At 46.0% G+C, this 16,169-nt stretch overlaps 1 protein-coding gene across 1 annotated transcript; it reads left to right on the top strand.

Annotated features, from left to right (window-relative positions):
• The first annotated feature begins 250 nt into the window (after positions 1–250).
• khnyn (KH and NYN domain containing) lies at positions 251–12,685 on the top strand. Its single transcript, XM_041236811.1, has 8 exons — positions 251–862; positions 1,061–1,195; positions 1,899–3,295; positions 4,452–4,582; positions 7,781–7,877; positions 10,746–10,853; positions 11,096–11,197; positions 11,962–12,685. Exons 1-8 carry the CDS (start codon positions 617–619, stop codon positions 12,347–12,349), a joined length of 2,604 nt encoding a protein of 867 aa, XP_041092745.1. The 5' UTR covers positions 251–616; the 3' UTR covers positions 12,350–12,685.
• Positions 12,686–16,169: the final 3,484 nt, after the last annotated feature.

Here is a 16,169-nt window from a genome sequence, read left to right as displayed (position 1 = left end):
TTTACCAGATATATTGGTATTTCTATTGGTGTTTGGCGACACCGACTCAGCAAACTTTTTGCTTTACTTTCAATTCAAGGTCCCGACACATGAAAACGAAATGACTTTCAAGTTCACGTGCGTCACGCAGTTGGAAATTTTTTTAAAAAAAATAAATTAATTTTTTTAAAAAAAAACGTAATTATTATAATAATATATAATATTTTCATGTAGTGCCCACGGTACTATGTGTCTGCGCTTTTAATTATACTTTAAAAAAAAAAAAAAACTATATGCAAATATTTTATCGGTGTATTTTGAGGGCGTTAACATCTATTTTATTTATGACTTGACGTTTTACTTTTTTGTTTTTGTTTTGCTTTTTAGAACTTGCCTTAAAAGCCGTTTTTGAAGTTTTACATGGTTTATAGTAATATAAAGTTAATACGCATACGTGTGCATATTGGTTTAATAATAATAATAATAATAATAATAATAATAATAATAATAATACCCAGCTTTAAGTTGATAGTGTTCATTTGAGTTTTGGTTGGCTATTTTATAAATATACTGCTTTCTGGATAAGCGAAAGTTCGTTGAACCCAAAGGCTTTTTTTCGGGGTCCTGATCGTTTGAAATGGACCTGAGCCCCAGTGAAGGCCAGGAGGCGCTAGACGAGTTCGCCGCCCCGGCCGTGGTGCAGGACACACTGCAGATATACAAGCCGCGAGTAGAGGCTATTTTCAGGGTTGTGTTTGATATTCTCGGCGTGCTTTCCACGGCAGGGGAGACCTGCAGTTCACACAACCCGGGCTGCACTGGAGAGGACCAGCAGGCATGGCTGCGTCTCCGAGGGAGACGGGCCGACGTGTACTCAGCCAAGGTAAGGAGTCCAAGGTGTAAAGCTGTAAACTTAAACATTTGCTATGGAAGTGGTTACACATTGAATTGACCTACCATAGGGAGTAAAATGATCTTGAGTATTGCAGCATTTTAATTATGTGTACCAAATACTGTGCAGGTCCATTTCTGCAATTAATTTTGCTAATATTAAGGTAATGTTTCTCTCTCTCCCTCTCAGGTGTTTATCAAGGGGCTGTGCTCCCAGGAGCTGCAGATGGAGGTGCTGTACCCCCGGGACCTGCACTGCGTTTTCACCGGAGCCAAGCAGCTCTTCCTGGAGTGTCTGATCAGAGGAAGCAGCGCATTCATCATGGTGAGAGCCGGGCAGGACACAGACAGCTGCTGTTTACTGTCCCAGCAGAGAATCGGTCTCACAGTCTGCTCACACACACACACACACTGACTGCACTATCCCAACAGGGAATCAGTCTCACAGCCTGCTCACACACTGACTGCACTGTCCCAGCAGGGAATCAGTCTCACAGCCTGCTCACACACACACACACACTGACTGCACTGTCCCAACAGGGAATCAGAGTCTCATAGCCTGCTCACACACACTGACTAAACTGTCCCAACACTGAATCAGAGTCTCACAGCCTGCACACACACTGACTGCACTGTCCCAGCAGAGAATCAGTCTCCAGCCTGCTCACACACTGACTGCACTGTCCCAGCAGAGAATCAGTCTCACAGTCTGCTCACACACTGACTGCACTGTCCCAGACTACACTGCTAACTCTTATTCTGTACCATTGATAAACGTCATGGTCACCTTTTTCTGGTTTTAAACGTACAGCTCTGGCCAAAGGTTTTGCATCACCCTATAGAATTAACTAATTTTGCTTCAAAAGTCAAATGAAACCTGCTGAATAATGTTAATTTTAATTTTTTATTTAAGTCTCAATCCTAACATTCTAGGTGATGCAAAACGTCTGGCCAGAGCTGTCCCGCTGTGGTGATGGGGGTAGATGCCACTGACAGGGTTGTTGAATCTCTTGTTTTGAACACTCCAGGTGGGGTCTCAAGGTCATCTCCTCCTCTCAGGCCTCACTGAGCCAGTGGTTCTGGCCAGGAGTAGGATTCTGGACCTGGTGGAGAAGTACAAGCGCAACCAGCGTGTACCGGAACCACGTGAAGCAGCCACCAAGAGGAGATTCAAAGCGCTGGTGGAGAGCAGAGCGGACAAGCACGCCTTGGACCTGCTGCTGCTGCCCAGCGCTGTGAAGGAGGAGCTGCTGGAGCTGGCATCAGAGAGCACGGAGCTGGGGAGCCCCAGACTGAAGCACAGAGCCTGCGCCCCCACATTCAACACCGCCTCTGTGACGCAGCAGGCTGAAGAATCCACAGAACCCCATTATAATCCCAAATTATACCCAAAGCTACCAAAAACAGCCACAGAATCTTTAGACCCCGTGTGTGAAGACCCTGAAATGCCTCAGTTCGACCCCCATCGTCCCCAACTGTGCCAGGTCTTGGGAGACAGCCTGCTGCCGAACCCTAACCCCGACCCCCACATGTCTCTGTTCGACCCTCATCAGCCCCAACTGCGGCAGGCCTCAGGGGACAGCCTGCTCCTCTCCTCTGGCACGGAGAAGGAGTTTCAGATCCTGCTCAAGTTCTTCACCACCATGGGCTACCAGGAGAAGGTGGTAGAGAAGGTGCTGGCTAAGTCTGGGCTGGGGGAAGCCTCTCAGATTCTGGACAGGATTCAACAGGAACAGGAGGGCAGTGTCCCAGAGGAGGGGGGGGGAGCCGGGGAGGAGGAGCCCAACTCGGGCAGCGACGACTTTGTCCTGGGGGTCATCAAATCAGCGGCCGCCCGCTGTGGCTACACAGAGGAAGAGGTGGTGGAGGTGTACAGGGAGGCAGGCGGGGCCTCCATCCACGGGCTCCTGGCTCAGCTGCAAGCAGACAGGGAGGGGGAGACGGGGAGGCCCCAATTCGAGGGGGGTGAGAGAGTGAAGGAAAACCACAGAGCAGCCGTGGAAACAGAGTGTGAGACTAAACCCTGCAAACTGGAAGAATCTCGGGAGACAGTGCAGGAGGAGAGGGAAGTCTACAGCAACCAGATTATGACGGCCCACCAACAAATACCAGCAGTACTTCCTGCCCAGACCAGGCCCGACATGGACAGGCATTCGCCACTGACTGTGAAAGGCCCCCCTTACAACTTTTACAACAAGCAAGTCAGCCCCCTGCTGGACCCACAGCAGAATTGTCCCGTGAGGGGGGGGAAGGCAGTGCGGGCTAAAGACAGGAAGAGAGCCCCTGAGAGGGAGGTGAACGTGGTGACCGGGCAGCAGCGCTATCTGGAGGCCCTGCAGACGCCCTTCAACCTCACGCTGACCGACGCCCCTGGAGAGGAGAGCCTCCGACACATCATCATCGACGGCAGCAACGTGGCCATGACGTGAGCAAAAGCTGTGCTTGTCCTTCTATCTGCTCTGTCCTTTTTTATTTCTTATTTCCAAAGCGTTTCCTGCATTCTTAGAATTAACTCCTGTTTTTTTTTTTTTTTTATTCCTGTTAATTTTACAAAAACGAGAAACAAAACCGCTTGAGAGCTCTGGAGAAAATCTGGATTAATTATATTATCTGGTTGTTTGGTTCTCATTTTGTAAAATGATCAGGCTTTAAAAAAAAATAGGAGTTAATTAAACTGATTGTAGTTAAAAAAAAAAAAAAAAAAAAACTCCACCAGTCTTTCCTGTCCTTCATTTCCATTCGATACATACGTCTCAGATGTGTAGTTTTGAAAGAAACACACGTTCTAGTGCACATGTATTTTCATTTTGAAATATTTGGTACTACGCTAGGTTAAAGAAGGTTCTCCGTTTCTTTGCCCTGTCTTCCAGGAAGTTTGTTACTGCATGTGGCAGGGCGGAAGCCCTGCACATGGGAAATATGTAGTTTATTGTATGTTTTTGGGTTAATTGTTGTAATAGATTGATTTAATTAATTGTCTAACTGCTGTGTCGCTCCGTCGGGGACAAATACCTGTCTGCGTGGAGCAGCAGCTGAAAGCAGTCATCTGTGCCAGCAGGCAGGTGGGCGTGTATCAGTGGAGCGTCAGTATAAAAGCATGGCGATCGCTGTGATTGGGGCTGCTGCAAGGGCTACTGGTTCACGGCACCTTTGAGTTATAGTTTGTTGTACTGTTTTATTTTTAGTGTTTTTACAGCCTTGTACCGTCCTCTGTGCGCTACCACTGCTGGTAGTGTCACATGACGTTATTTTTTGTTTTTCTGTTTTGTGTGTTAATAATACTGAGCGCAATGCTGGTGTGTTTCACTGCACTTTGGTGTGTCCGTGCCTGCCTGCCTGCTTCAGTGCGGGAACACAGTGTAGTTAACCACTTACTGTGCTGTACACATGCAATGGTGGCAGACTATAACACTAATATAAAACCCTGTAAAGAACTACAGCAGCTACCCTACACCGTGGTGTCTGTATAAAGTTGTAATCTAGCATTGCCTGCTGTGTGATGGGAAGAGCCTCGCTGTGCTGTACTGTACGCAGGGCAATGCTGGTGGAACCACACTGTATAACTTGATCTCATTTTTCAGGCACGGTCTGGGACAGTTCTTCTCCTGTCGAGGGATCGCCCTGGCAGTGCAGTACTTTTGGAATAAAGGACATAGAAATATTACTGTCTTTGTACCCCAGTGGAGACAGAAGAGAGATGCCAGAATCAAAGGTAAGCTCTTGGCTTCTTTAATTTTCAAATTTCCCCTTCCCCCAGGGACCTCCTCGGTCCTGCCTCCCGAGGATACTTAACCATCACGCAGGGGAAGAAACACCTTCTTTCGTGATGAAACCGTGATGACGACCGAAGCGACCTCGCGGTTGGTGGTCATCTTCTCTTTCAGGGAACCAGGTTTACGGTAGGTAAACTAGCGTTCCCTTTCAATTCGAAGATCGCCACCAAGCTGTCGAGGGAGAAAAAAACGGCAGCATGTGAGAGACGGTAAGTCCTGCCTGTCCAAGGTCAGCAGCTGGGCGTGCAACCTCAAGGACCCTAGTGCCCACAGAGGGCAACAAGGGATCTACCACATTCAGGCGGTAGAACCTGGCAAAGGTATTCGTGGTAGGCTCCGGGTGCCAAAGTGTGCCTCTCTCCTGACTGAGAAGATCCCGGCGAAGCAGGATTTCCCTGGGCAGGCCGTTCAATAGCTGGCACGGAAGAAAACCAGATTCTCCTAGGCCACCTGGGGGTCAGTAGGAGAACTGACGCCTTCTCTGACCAGACCTTCTCGAGAAAGGCCAGGAGCAATGGCAGAGGCGGGAATGTGTAACTGAGTGCTCTGGGCCATCTGTGGGCTAGGGCGTTGACGCTGAGTGGACCGCCACAGTGGTGGAGGGAGTACCATAGGGGGCAGTGTGCGGTCTCCGACGAGACAAAGAGATCGACCTGCACCTTCCCGAAATGCTCCCAAATGCACTCCACCACCTGAGGGTGGAGCCGCTACTCCGATGGGTGCGGGCCCTTCCTCGATAGGAGGTCTGCCGCTCGATTCTCCACGCCTGGAACATACGTCACCCGAAGGGACAGAAAGTTCTGTTGGGCCCAAATCAGCAGCCTGAAGACTAGGCGGTGCAACCTCGGGGACCGAAGGCCACCCTGGTGGTTGACATGTGCCACCACTGATGTATTGTTCGGCTATGTTCTGATCTGTGTTCCGCACCACGGGTAGGAAGTACTGGAGGGCAAGGAACACCCCTTGCTTCTCCAACATGTTGATATGCAGGAACGTCCTGCGGCCTGACCAGGGTCCGCTGACTCCTCTGCCTTTGCAGACCGCATCCCAGCCTGAGTTGGAGGTACCCGTCGTCACTACCCTGCAGGTGTAAACCACCCCCCATTAGGACTCCTTGGCGCAGGTGAGAGAGAATCCTTCACCAGCGCAGGGCCGCCATACACGTGAGACACACTGTCAGCCGACGGTGCCTGTCGCGTTTGGGATGCAACCTGAACGCATTGAGCCATGCATGCAGTGGGCACATGCGTAATAAACCCAGCTCAATGGCTGACACCTTCGATCCCTGCCGAAACAGGGAGATGTGGTGTTGTAAAGCTGCCACCATGTCGTCCGACGGGTATGTGTGCATCGTGGTGGAGTCCAGCCGGAGCCCCACATAAGTTGTGCACTGCGCTGGCGTCAGCCGACTCTTGGCATCGTTGATGGTGAGGCCCACTTTACTACATGCTCCATCACTAGCGCCGTGTGGGCCACCGCTCCCTCCCGTGACAGGGAACAGATCAACCAGTCGTCGAGGTAATTCATCACTCCTACTCCTTGCAGCTGCAAGGGGGCGAGGATAGCATCAATGCACTTTGAAAACGTACGGGGAGCTAGAGAGAGGCTGAACGGCAGCATGGAAAACTGAAAGGCAGAGCGGAGATATTTCCTGTGCTGTGAACGAATGGGAACGTGACAATACGCGCCCCGTAAGTCCACTATGGTGAACCAGTCACCCGGCCGGACAGACGATGAGTCAGCATGTGAAAACTGGTTTAGAAACCGCAAGTCCAGGATGGGGTAAAAGCCACCGTCCCGCTTCGGTACCAGAAAGTATCTCGAGCAGAAACCCTCTCCGAGAGAGGTGGGATCTATGAGGCGAATGGCGCGCTTGTCCAGCATGGCTGCCACTTCGGTCTGGAGCACCTAGGCAGGTCCGTCACGAGCGTAGTCATGACGCCGCAAAAAAGAGGCGGTCCTAAACGAAACCGAAGTGCATAAGCGGTTCAATATTACAGAACAGATGGGTGAGAGCACTCTGTCTGTTGATTTGAGTGACCTACGCCAAGGTGAAAGCCCGCACAGCCCGTTTACATCTCAACCCAACAACGAGGGAAGCCTCGGTGAGGAGTATATGGCTGGCCCAGCGAAAGCAGCCGCGAATCAGCTAGCGCTCTACGCGAGTACAGGGACGCGTTCAGCTACAATCAAAACAAGGCAAATTTAACAACTGGAACAAGGCAAGCCCGGTCCCGTGGAGTAATAGTGCTCTTCGAAGTAAGAAGGGTGAAACACACACAGTTCTTAACAGTAATACTGTGCTAAGACGGACAGACAGAAAGAAGCAGCCTGACACATGGAGCGCGCAGGTGCTGATAGTCAGAAACAGAATAAAAGGCTATGATTCTTTAACCCACTGAGTCCGGGAAGCGGCGAAGGCCAGCGTTCAGCACAAAGTGCAGGGAAACCAGCAGTAACTTACGCGGCACTTTTTATAAGAAAACAGGGCTCAGTGCAACACAGAGGTCTTACCTTAACAGCGTGAGAAGCAAGAGAGGGTGTTTCTTCCCCTGCGTGACGGTTAAGTACCCTCGGGTGGCAGGACCGAGGAGGTCACTGGGGGAAGGGGGCCTATCGGCAGCTTTGATATAGAGCTCGGTGACACCTACCAATAGGCAGGAGTGTATCCCATAACAGTGTTTGGTGGCCATCTTTGAATTGAAAGGGAAGGGAAACCACCAATTATTTAAAATCTTTTGCCTTGCATTAGAGGAATATTCTCACTGCCTTACCTTTTAAAGTAGTACTTACCAATCCTTCTTTAAAACCCATCCCCTCACCTCTTAATACCACTAGCAAGATCATCACTGGCCCCTTTTTAACAGAGTGCTTACCAAGGCTTATTTAAAACCCATTCACCTGCCTCTTATCAAGTCGTGCAGAGGGGTTACAGTGCAGGTGGTCCGACGCACGCAGGTCACACTGCACACGTATATATCTGGAGAACTGCTTATCCCATTGCCATGAAACCTGGGATTAAAATTATTTAGCACAATTTATTGATCCTCTACCAATCGGTTCGGTCCTGTTTACCTTACTGACAGTGTTATGGCGGGTGTTTCGAATTGATTGACTGTTTTAATTTTCTTCTTCAGAACAGAAGTATCTGACAGAGCTGCAGAATGTTGGTCTGCTCTCCTACACGCCGTCGAGAGAGGTGGAGGGGAAGAGGATCACCGCATATGATGACAGGTATGGTCAAGCTCTCTGATCAGACTGAATGGATTAGAAACGAGTTCACATCACTTTCATCATTAGGTTTTCACATGAGTACTTACCCAAATTAGGGATCATCATCCAAGTCACTGTCTCGCTCCATCTCCTGCTCCCACAGTTCAAACAATTGGGATGTCTCGGCACATTTGGAACGAGATTCTAGTGCCAGGGTATCTGATATTAAATTCTGGTGCCAGTAGACGTGTTTCATTCATTGAAATTATTATTTTTTTTTTTGTAATCGTTGGTACCTCCTACTATCCAAAGACTTCCCAGAGTTTCATTGGGTCTGAACTGTTCACAACATGTTCCAAAAGAAGTACACTGGGGGTTAGAACATAAGAACATAAGAAAGTTTACAAACGAGAGGAGGCCATTCGGCCCATCTTGCTGTTTGGTTGTTAGTAGCTTATTGATCCCAAAATCTCATCAAGCAGCTTCTTGAAGGATCCCAGGGTGTCAGCTTCAACAACATTACTGGGAGTTGATTCCAGACCCTCACAATTCTCTGTGTAAAAAAGTCTCTCCTATTTTCTGTTCTGAATGCCCCTTTTTCTAATCTCCATTTGTGATCCCTGGCTTGTTTCATTGGTTGCTGAAAAAGTCCCTTGGGTCGAAAATGTCAATACCTTTTAGTTATGAATGCTTGAATTAGGTCGCCACGTAGTCTTCTTTGTTCAAGACTGAACAGATTCAATTCTTTTAGCCTGTCTGCATATGACATGCCTTTTAAACCCGGAATAATTCTGGTCGCTCTTTTTTGCACTCTTTCTTTTTTTTTTTAGCGAGGTGACCAGAACTGCACACAATATTCAAGATGAGGTCTTACTAGTGCATTGTACAGTTTTAACATTACTTCCCTTGATTTAAATTCAACATTTTCAGCAAGTATAAGCTGTTAGCCTTTTTTATCGCTTCCCCACATTCCTAGATGAAGACATTTCTGAGTCAACAAAAACTCCTAGGTCTTTGTCATAGATTCCTTCTCCAATTTCAATACTCCCAGATAGTATTTATAATGACATTTTTATTTCCTGAGTGCAGCCTATTAAATGTCATTTGCCATGTATCTGCCCTTCTGAATCTTGTCTAGAGCATTTTGGATGAACTTTCCTGTTAAACCTTTGCTGCTGCAACAGTGTTTGCTGACTGCAAATTTATGCATTTGCATCTTAAGGACCTAAACAGTGTGGAAGCCTGTTTTTTCCTCAGGTTTTTTGTTAACCACTTTTACTGTACATGTGTTTCCTTGAATCCCATGTTCAGTTTGAGAATAATCTTTTGTGCGGATCTTTGTCAAAAGCTTTCTGAAATCTAAATAAACCATGTCATATGCTTTGACATACGCAGAGATGTTGCACACTACCAAAAAAAAGGTTCATTTAGTTAGACACATCTCCTAGTATGAAAATCATGAACTGTCTCCCAGTACCTGTTACCATATAGGTCAGAATTAATAATATGGTCATTTTGCACTCCCATGGCTACACAGGTCTCAAATGTGCAGTCATTGAAAAAACAAGTGTCCGTTAAAAGAAAATGATTGGTGTTATGAACTGGAGTGGTTCCACCTCGCTCTGTTTTATTTTTTTATAAAACCTTGAATCAGCCAATGACAGCGCCAGCAGGGATGGATTTTTTTTTTTTTTTTGTGAATTGACCCCTCTGGCCTAAAGTGAAATGTAGGTCCTGGTATTTAATGATGATCAGCGAGAATAAGCTGTTACCCGGAGATCGTTGACAGATCCCAGAGAGTCAGTAGAGAATCAGGATGTTAGGCGTGTGAGGGTCACAGCCAGATAGTATGCTTGACCTTGTAAGAGTGAGCCTGCTTTCCTGTTAAAAATGTGCTGACGGTATGCATTTGCATCTTAAGAACAGTGTGGAAGCCTGCAGGTTTTTTTTTTACTGGTGCGCATGCATACCAGTTACACGAATCTCTGATTTAAACATGAAGTAAAATACAAAGATGAAAAATATCCCTTTGACATACGCAGAGTTTACACACTACCAGTGAAAAGGTTCATTTCTGTCGGACATCGCCTAGTATGAGAATCATGAACGCAGTGTGTACCTGTCAGAAATGGTCAGAATTAATAATATGGTCATTTTGCACTCCCATGGCTACACAGGTCTCAAATGTGCAGTTTTGAAAGAAACACGTGTTATCGAAAACATGTATTTTCATTTTAAAACAGAATCTGGCACTACTTTAACTAAATATCAGTTTAAATTGTTTTGCCATTTTCACAGGAAATATTCTATACTTGCACTTCCTGGGTCATCTCACCTCAGCAGTGTCTTCTGGGTCATGTTACTGGCTGAAAGCATGTCAGTCAATAGAAGTCGCTGATCATGAAGGTTCTGGTTCTACACGAAGTTAAAGAAAGCTCTGTTTATAAGCTATGCTTTCTAATAATGCTGCACTTTCTAGGTCATCTGGAGGGTGAAATTGTTCCCACCCCTTTAATCTTTCCTGTTAATAACCAATCAGCTGCTTCCTCTGTTGACTGACATGCTTTCTGTCAGTAACATGACCCAGAGGACACTGCAAGGGTGAAATTTATGTTATTGGCTAAATAACTTGGCTATTAGGAGATGGTAAATTTGCACATATATTTGGTTACTCAATTGGGCTTCTTCTGATGAAAACATCAGTTAGAATAATGATTTAATAATGAATAATGATTTATGAGTTTGCAAGTGTGCGGACCATGCATCGTTGTGCATAATCGGGACGTGGGATTGTTACTGCTGCTGTCTTCTACTATAAGTGTTCTCTTGTTTCTCCCCCTGGAGAACTCATGCAGTGCTGTGACTGTTCAGCCCATCTCCCTCTCTCAGGTTCATGCTGCAGTTAGCAGAGAAGGCAGGCGGAGTGATCCTGACTAACGACAATCTCCGAGACTTCATCGATGAGTCCCCGACCTGGAGAAACCTGATCAAGAGCAGGTACTCTGAGAAACCAGCCAACAAAATAATAGCACATCTTCAAATTTCCATTTGCTGCATAGGGCTGTCAACTGTGCATGTTTAAAAAAAATGTTCTTTTTAAAACCTGCTTCTAGCGCCCATGCCTTCAGGGTGTCTGTTACACTCGCACTTCCTAGGTTCTCAGCTGGGTTGCTGTCTTGAAGAGGCAGGTTGGTTACTAACAGGACACCATTGCACTAACTGTATCTCTGCTTTCCCAGGCTGCTTCAGTACACATTTGCCGGTGACCTCTTCATGGTACCAGATGATCCAATGGGCAGAAATGGACCTCACCTGGATGAATTCCTGTCTAAAACACACAGGTACAGTCTGTCCGTCTGTCTGTGCAGAACAAGACTGCAGGGATCTGTGCCAGGACCCTTGCAATTTCTTAGAAGAACTCCATCGTTCAGATGCTGGGAACCGGATGAGCAGTGGTGGGTCAGACTGGCTCCTCTTGTCTACTGTTTTTGAATTTGGCCTGCTCTAATCATGTTGAGAGAGTATTTCTCATGCACTCTGTGTCTGTCATGCAAACAGTGCAAGAGAAAGTACACTCTCAACATAATTTGAGGTAGCCACTGAAAACTTAGAAACATATCAGAAGTCACTAAATCTAAATACAAAACCGAGACCCGATAATAATGCACTTAACCTGTTTCTATAGACCCTGCTGTGGTTTAGAAGTTTCAAACGCTTTGTCGTTGACACTCTGAATGCAGATCTAGTGTCAGCTCTACACTGTCAATGGTATTGTAAGTGTAGTGGTTGCTGACAGGTTCCAGTAGGGACAGGAGGTATTACTGTTTTTTGAGTCTTCTTGCAGTTTGTAATACTTCACTTGGTAGGCTATTCCAAACAGTTATAACTCTGTTTTATATTTTATATCTAATTTATCTCTATAAAAAAAGTGCTCTCTCATAAGGACATAAGAAAATTCCCAAACGAGAGAACACCATTTGAGCCACCAGCGCTCATCCAGTTCTGAGTAGTGACTGATTCCAGAAGGTTGTCCAGTTGACCCGGGTTAAATGTGTTGAATGTTAAAATTGTAAGATGTTTTGTGTATTAAATATATTCCTTTTAGATCCCCAGCTATAGGCAACCACACGTACGCAGGCAGAGTTCCAACAAACCCAATCCCTACCCCGCCGCGAGCTCAAAGTGAGGTCCTGCAATACCAAGACCGGACACTAGAGGGTGCTGCAGGAGTGCTGCAGTACTGGGACAGGCCAGCAGGTGTCAGCAGAGCAGAGCCAGGACTGCAGTACCGGGACAAGCCAGCAAGTGTCAACAGAGAGGCCCCAGAGGGCCACACTGGGCAAAGGAGACCACAGGAGACTGAATGTTTGAAGAGACAGCTGCTGGAAGTCTTTTCTGATCAAGAAAGTGCTGTGGATATCGTCTTGAACTGTAACCCGACCATCTGCGATGTGAACAAGCTTTCAGAAATGATACTCGGCTTCGAGATGTGATGAAGACGCGTCTTTCATGTGTTTTTATATTTGAACTGTAGTGGGTTCTGACCGGCCGGACCCTGCTGCTGCTTAGTTTATCATTCTGAGATCCGCTCACAATCCAAGAAGTGCTGACCAGACCACAGTCCCTTCATATGGTTACACTGTTGTTGTGGACCAGCGGTAGAGAAGACATGTTTGAGAGCTCTATTGAAGCCACAGGTGGGCTTTAAACTTTCAAAAAATCACCAGGATGAAAATACTGAAACTAAAAGTGAAAATACAGCAGTGTGCGAATGTTTTAGAACACCCCATTGCTTCTGTATTGGAACACCCCATTGCTTCTGTATTGGAACACCCCATTGCTTCTGTATTGGAACACCCCATTGCTTCTGTATTAGAACACCCCATTGCTTCTGTATTAGAACACCCCATTGCTTCTGTTTTAGAACACCCCATTGCTTCTGTATTGGAACACCCCATTGCTTCTGTATTGGAACACCCCATTGCTTCTGTATTGGAACACTCCATTGCTTCTGTAGTTTTGATTTGTTGTGCATATGAAATCAAACCAATGTCACTGAAAATCTTGGACAATGATCAAAATAGGCAAATTAGTGATCGTCTAATTTAACTGATGACTTTAATAGGCCACACATGCAATTCATTTAAAATAGTAAGAGAAAAGGAACACATAGCGACACGTGATAAAATGCAGGAAACTTTTTAGAAGTTGTTTAAGATGCCTAATTCAAGCTCAAAGTGGCCTAATATTTGCACACGTGAGTGCCTATTGTTTCTCTCTTACTGATTACTGACAGGAAATTGAAATTCTCACACCCTGAGGTTTTCATGCAGTAAGGTATGTAAGGATATACATGGTAAATCTTGAGGTGTTCGAATACATTCGTAAACTACTGTGTGGAGCATAAGCAATAAGAAACCATTGTTACAATACCTTCATATGTGGTTATTAGTGAAGTTTTAATTCCATTGAGGTGACAGAGCTGCTCTTCAGTTCTAGTTGCCTGCTAGAGACACGTATCCAACCCTTATATATATATATATTGAACATTTTGTATTTATTTCTTTAATATTAAATGATTTATTTTCAAACAAATATTTCCATTGAAATGATTTCTGTTTCCAAATATTCATAAATGCATTTATTTTCACTGTCTTAACTCCACTCAATCTTAAACTCTTAACAGTCAGACAACTGATGCCTTCATCTATGTGTAGCAATTCAGTCTTTACAAAGCTAACCACTTAAAATGTAGGGGATTATTGCCCAATGCAATAGAGAATAAAATGTGCCAACGAAAACAGAAAATAACTGAGCTACAGCGAAATAAGAAATTTCAAGGGTCAAAAATAGACAACCAAGTAAAGTGAGTTTATTGCCATTGTAGGAAAACATGAAACAACAATTGTGTAGCAGTTTGCTACGCATGTGGACTGGCAGAGCTATACTGGTGTTCATTTCTGAAAAGAGACTAATATTGCAGATAGCAGACTGTTTGGTTCAAATTGCATGTACTGCTAACAATTGATGAGAGCCTTTGCACCTACAAGCATCTTGCCCAGCAGTTACTTCTGTTGCACCCAAAGGGTCTCGGAGAGAATCCAAGATAATGCCACTGGACTCGAAGGATCCCAAGCAATAAGGAGAAATATAAAGAAGATGACAAACACCAGATGTGCAGACCTTTTGGTTACCAGGAGTCTGAAGAGGAATGCATTTTCAGGGGTCGCCATACTAGACTACACACACACACACAAAATTAAATACGTATGTGTGAACAGGATGGCTTTGTAGGGGTGATGTCAGACCAGTAATGCAGACTCCAAACAATGAGGAATGGCGGTGAATCTGTGACGCTATGGCAGCCAGAGTTTTATTAAAAAATAATCACAAACTAAAGGTTTAAACAAAACACACAACTGAAAATAAAGGGTGCGTTGGCCAAACAAACAAAACGGACAAGACTAAACTAGACAGTGGATGAACCCAACAAACAAGTACCGTGCTGGCACTTCCAGCACGCTGTAGTAATTGTTATACTTTTAATCTACTACTCTCCCATTCTCCACACGAACACACAACCCCGAGTGAGTGAAAACATGCTGATTTTATGCAGCTGTACCGAGACTCGATTGCTAATCAATCATTCTATTGGAGTCTTGGTACAACTGCACGTGAATTAATAAGTGCAATTCCCTCTGCTCACATATTACTACATTTTACCTGCACGTGAAGCGCTGTGCAATCCTTGTGCCCAAATACAAATATATATTTTAAACACTTGTGTGCATACCCCATATTACATCCCGTGTACCAATGACTACACACCAACATTAACACAAAACACGCAACGTACAACACAAAGACACAGGGTGGGGCAACATTGCCACTGTATGGTACATAGTAACATAATAATGTGTTGTCCTTTTGCTATTGGTTAAGTGTCAGAGAGAGAGGAGGAGAACCGTCTATACAGAAGGGTATTTAATGTCATGCAAAAATTGTAAGAACAAGTAATCTGTTTTTTCTTCTAAAAGGTGCTCCATAAGCTACTGCTAGTTCCCCTTTGCCGCTTTTCCCGGACTCAGTGGTTTATAATTTTTTTTTATAAAAATCTTTTTATTCTATTCCTGACTATCAGCACCTGCTCACTCCACGTGTCAGGCTGCTTCTTTCTGTCTGTCTGTCTTAGTAATGGTAAGTATTATTGTTATGAATTGTGTGTGTTTTTCACCCTTTCTTCCTTCGGAGAGCATTGTTACTCCACGGGGCTGGGCTTGCCTTGTCCCCGTTGTCGAGCTAGCCCACCAGCCACCTGCGGGCTGCAGGTTGGGTCTTGTTTTGATTGTAGCTGCGCATCCCCGTGCTTGTGCAGAGGACTAGCCGCAGTGTGGCTGCTTCAGCCAGGCCAGCCATATATTCCTCACCAAGGCTTCCCTCGTTGTTGGGTTGACATCCACGCGGGCTGTGTTGGCCTTCACCTTGAGTGTAGGTCTCACAATCAATAGCTAGTGTGCTCTCCCCCATCTGTCCTGTAATATTTTAACTGTTTTTGTATTTTAAAAACTGTTTTGTATTACTGTGTTGTGAAAGTCAATCGCCCCCCGTGGCTTTGGCCCTGTCCCGCTGTTGTACGCTACGCGCTGCTCAGGTGTGTGACCACGCGGTCAGGATAGGCACCGTGCACAGCTGCCCTGGTGTTTTTTACTACTTCGGTACCACGGTGCGCACAGTGCCCATTGTCTTGCTGTACCGATACAGGCTAGCGCGCCAGTGCACATTATATCGGTGCTGCACAGTACACATGGTGCTCGGTGAACACGGTATCTATTGCTGCATGGTACTCGTTGCTGTTTAGACCCGGTGCTACACGACACTCTGTGCGGACGGTGCTCGGTGCACACGGTGTTCAGTGAGCAAGGTGGTTTTTCTACCCCGTGCTATGACAGGCAGGGCTGGCTTCCATGCCTGTGAGGCCTGTGGGACCAATATCCCGCAGGAGGACAGGCACGGCATGTGCACTCTGGTACCGAAGAGGGACGGTGGCTTTCGCCCCACCCTGGACCAGTTTCTGAAACAGAAAGGGTTCCACATGCTGACTCATCGTCACATACTCCAGTCTGCCTGGCCGGTCAACCGGTTCACCACGGTGGACTTACAGGACATGTATTTTCACATTCCCAGTTGTCCACAGCACAGGAAATATCTCCGCTTAGTCTTTCGGGGCAGGGCATACAAGTTTTCCGTGCTGCCGTTCAGCCTCTCCCTAGCTCCCCGTACGTTTTCAAAGTGCGTAGACGGTATCCTCGCCCC

The sequence above is a fragment of the Polyodon spathula genome, chromosome 42, assembly GCF_017654505.1.
Source record: "Polyodon spathula isolate WHYD16114869_AA chromosome 42, ASM1765450v1, whole genome shotgun sequence".
NCBI classification, from domain to species: Eukaryota; Metazoa; Chordata; class Actinopteri; order Acipenseriformes; family Polyodontidae; genus Polyodon; species Polyodon spathula.
The sequence above is the reverse complement of the archived record's forward strand: the minus strand, read 5'-3'. Positions and strand labels throughout refer to the sequence as shown.

Excerpts from the sequence above, each read along its gene's own strand:
- khnyn (XM_041236811.1), top strand. The coding sequence starts at position 617 with ATGGACCTGAGCCCCAGTGAAGGCCAGGAGGCGCTAGACGAGTTCGCC. Across the intron at positions 3,296-4,451 it reads GGCAGCAACGTGGCCATGAC|GCACGGTCTGGGACAGTTCT; the intron begins GTGAGCAAAAGC and ends CTCATTTTTCAG. Across the intron at positions 4,583-7,780 it reads GAGAGATGCCAGAATCAAAG|AACAGAAGTATCTGACAGAG; the intron begins GTAAGCTCTTGG and ends TTTCTTCTTCAG.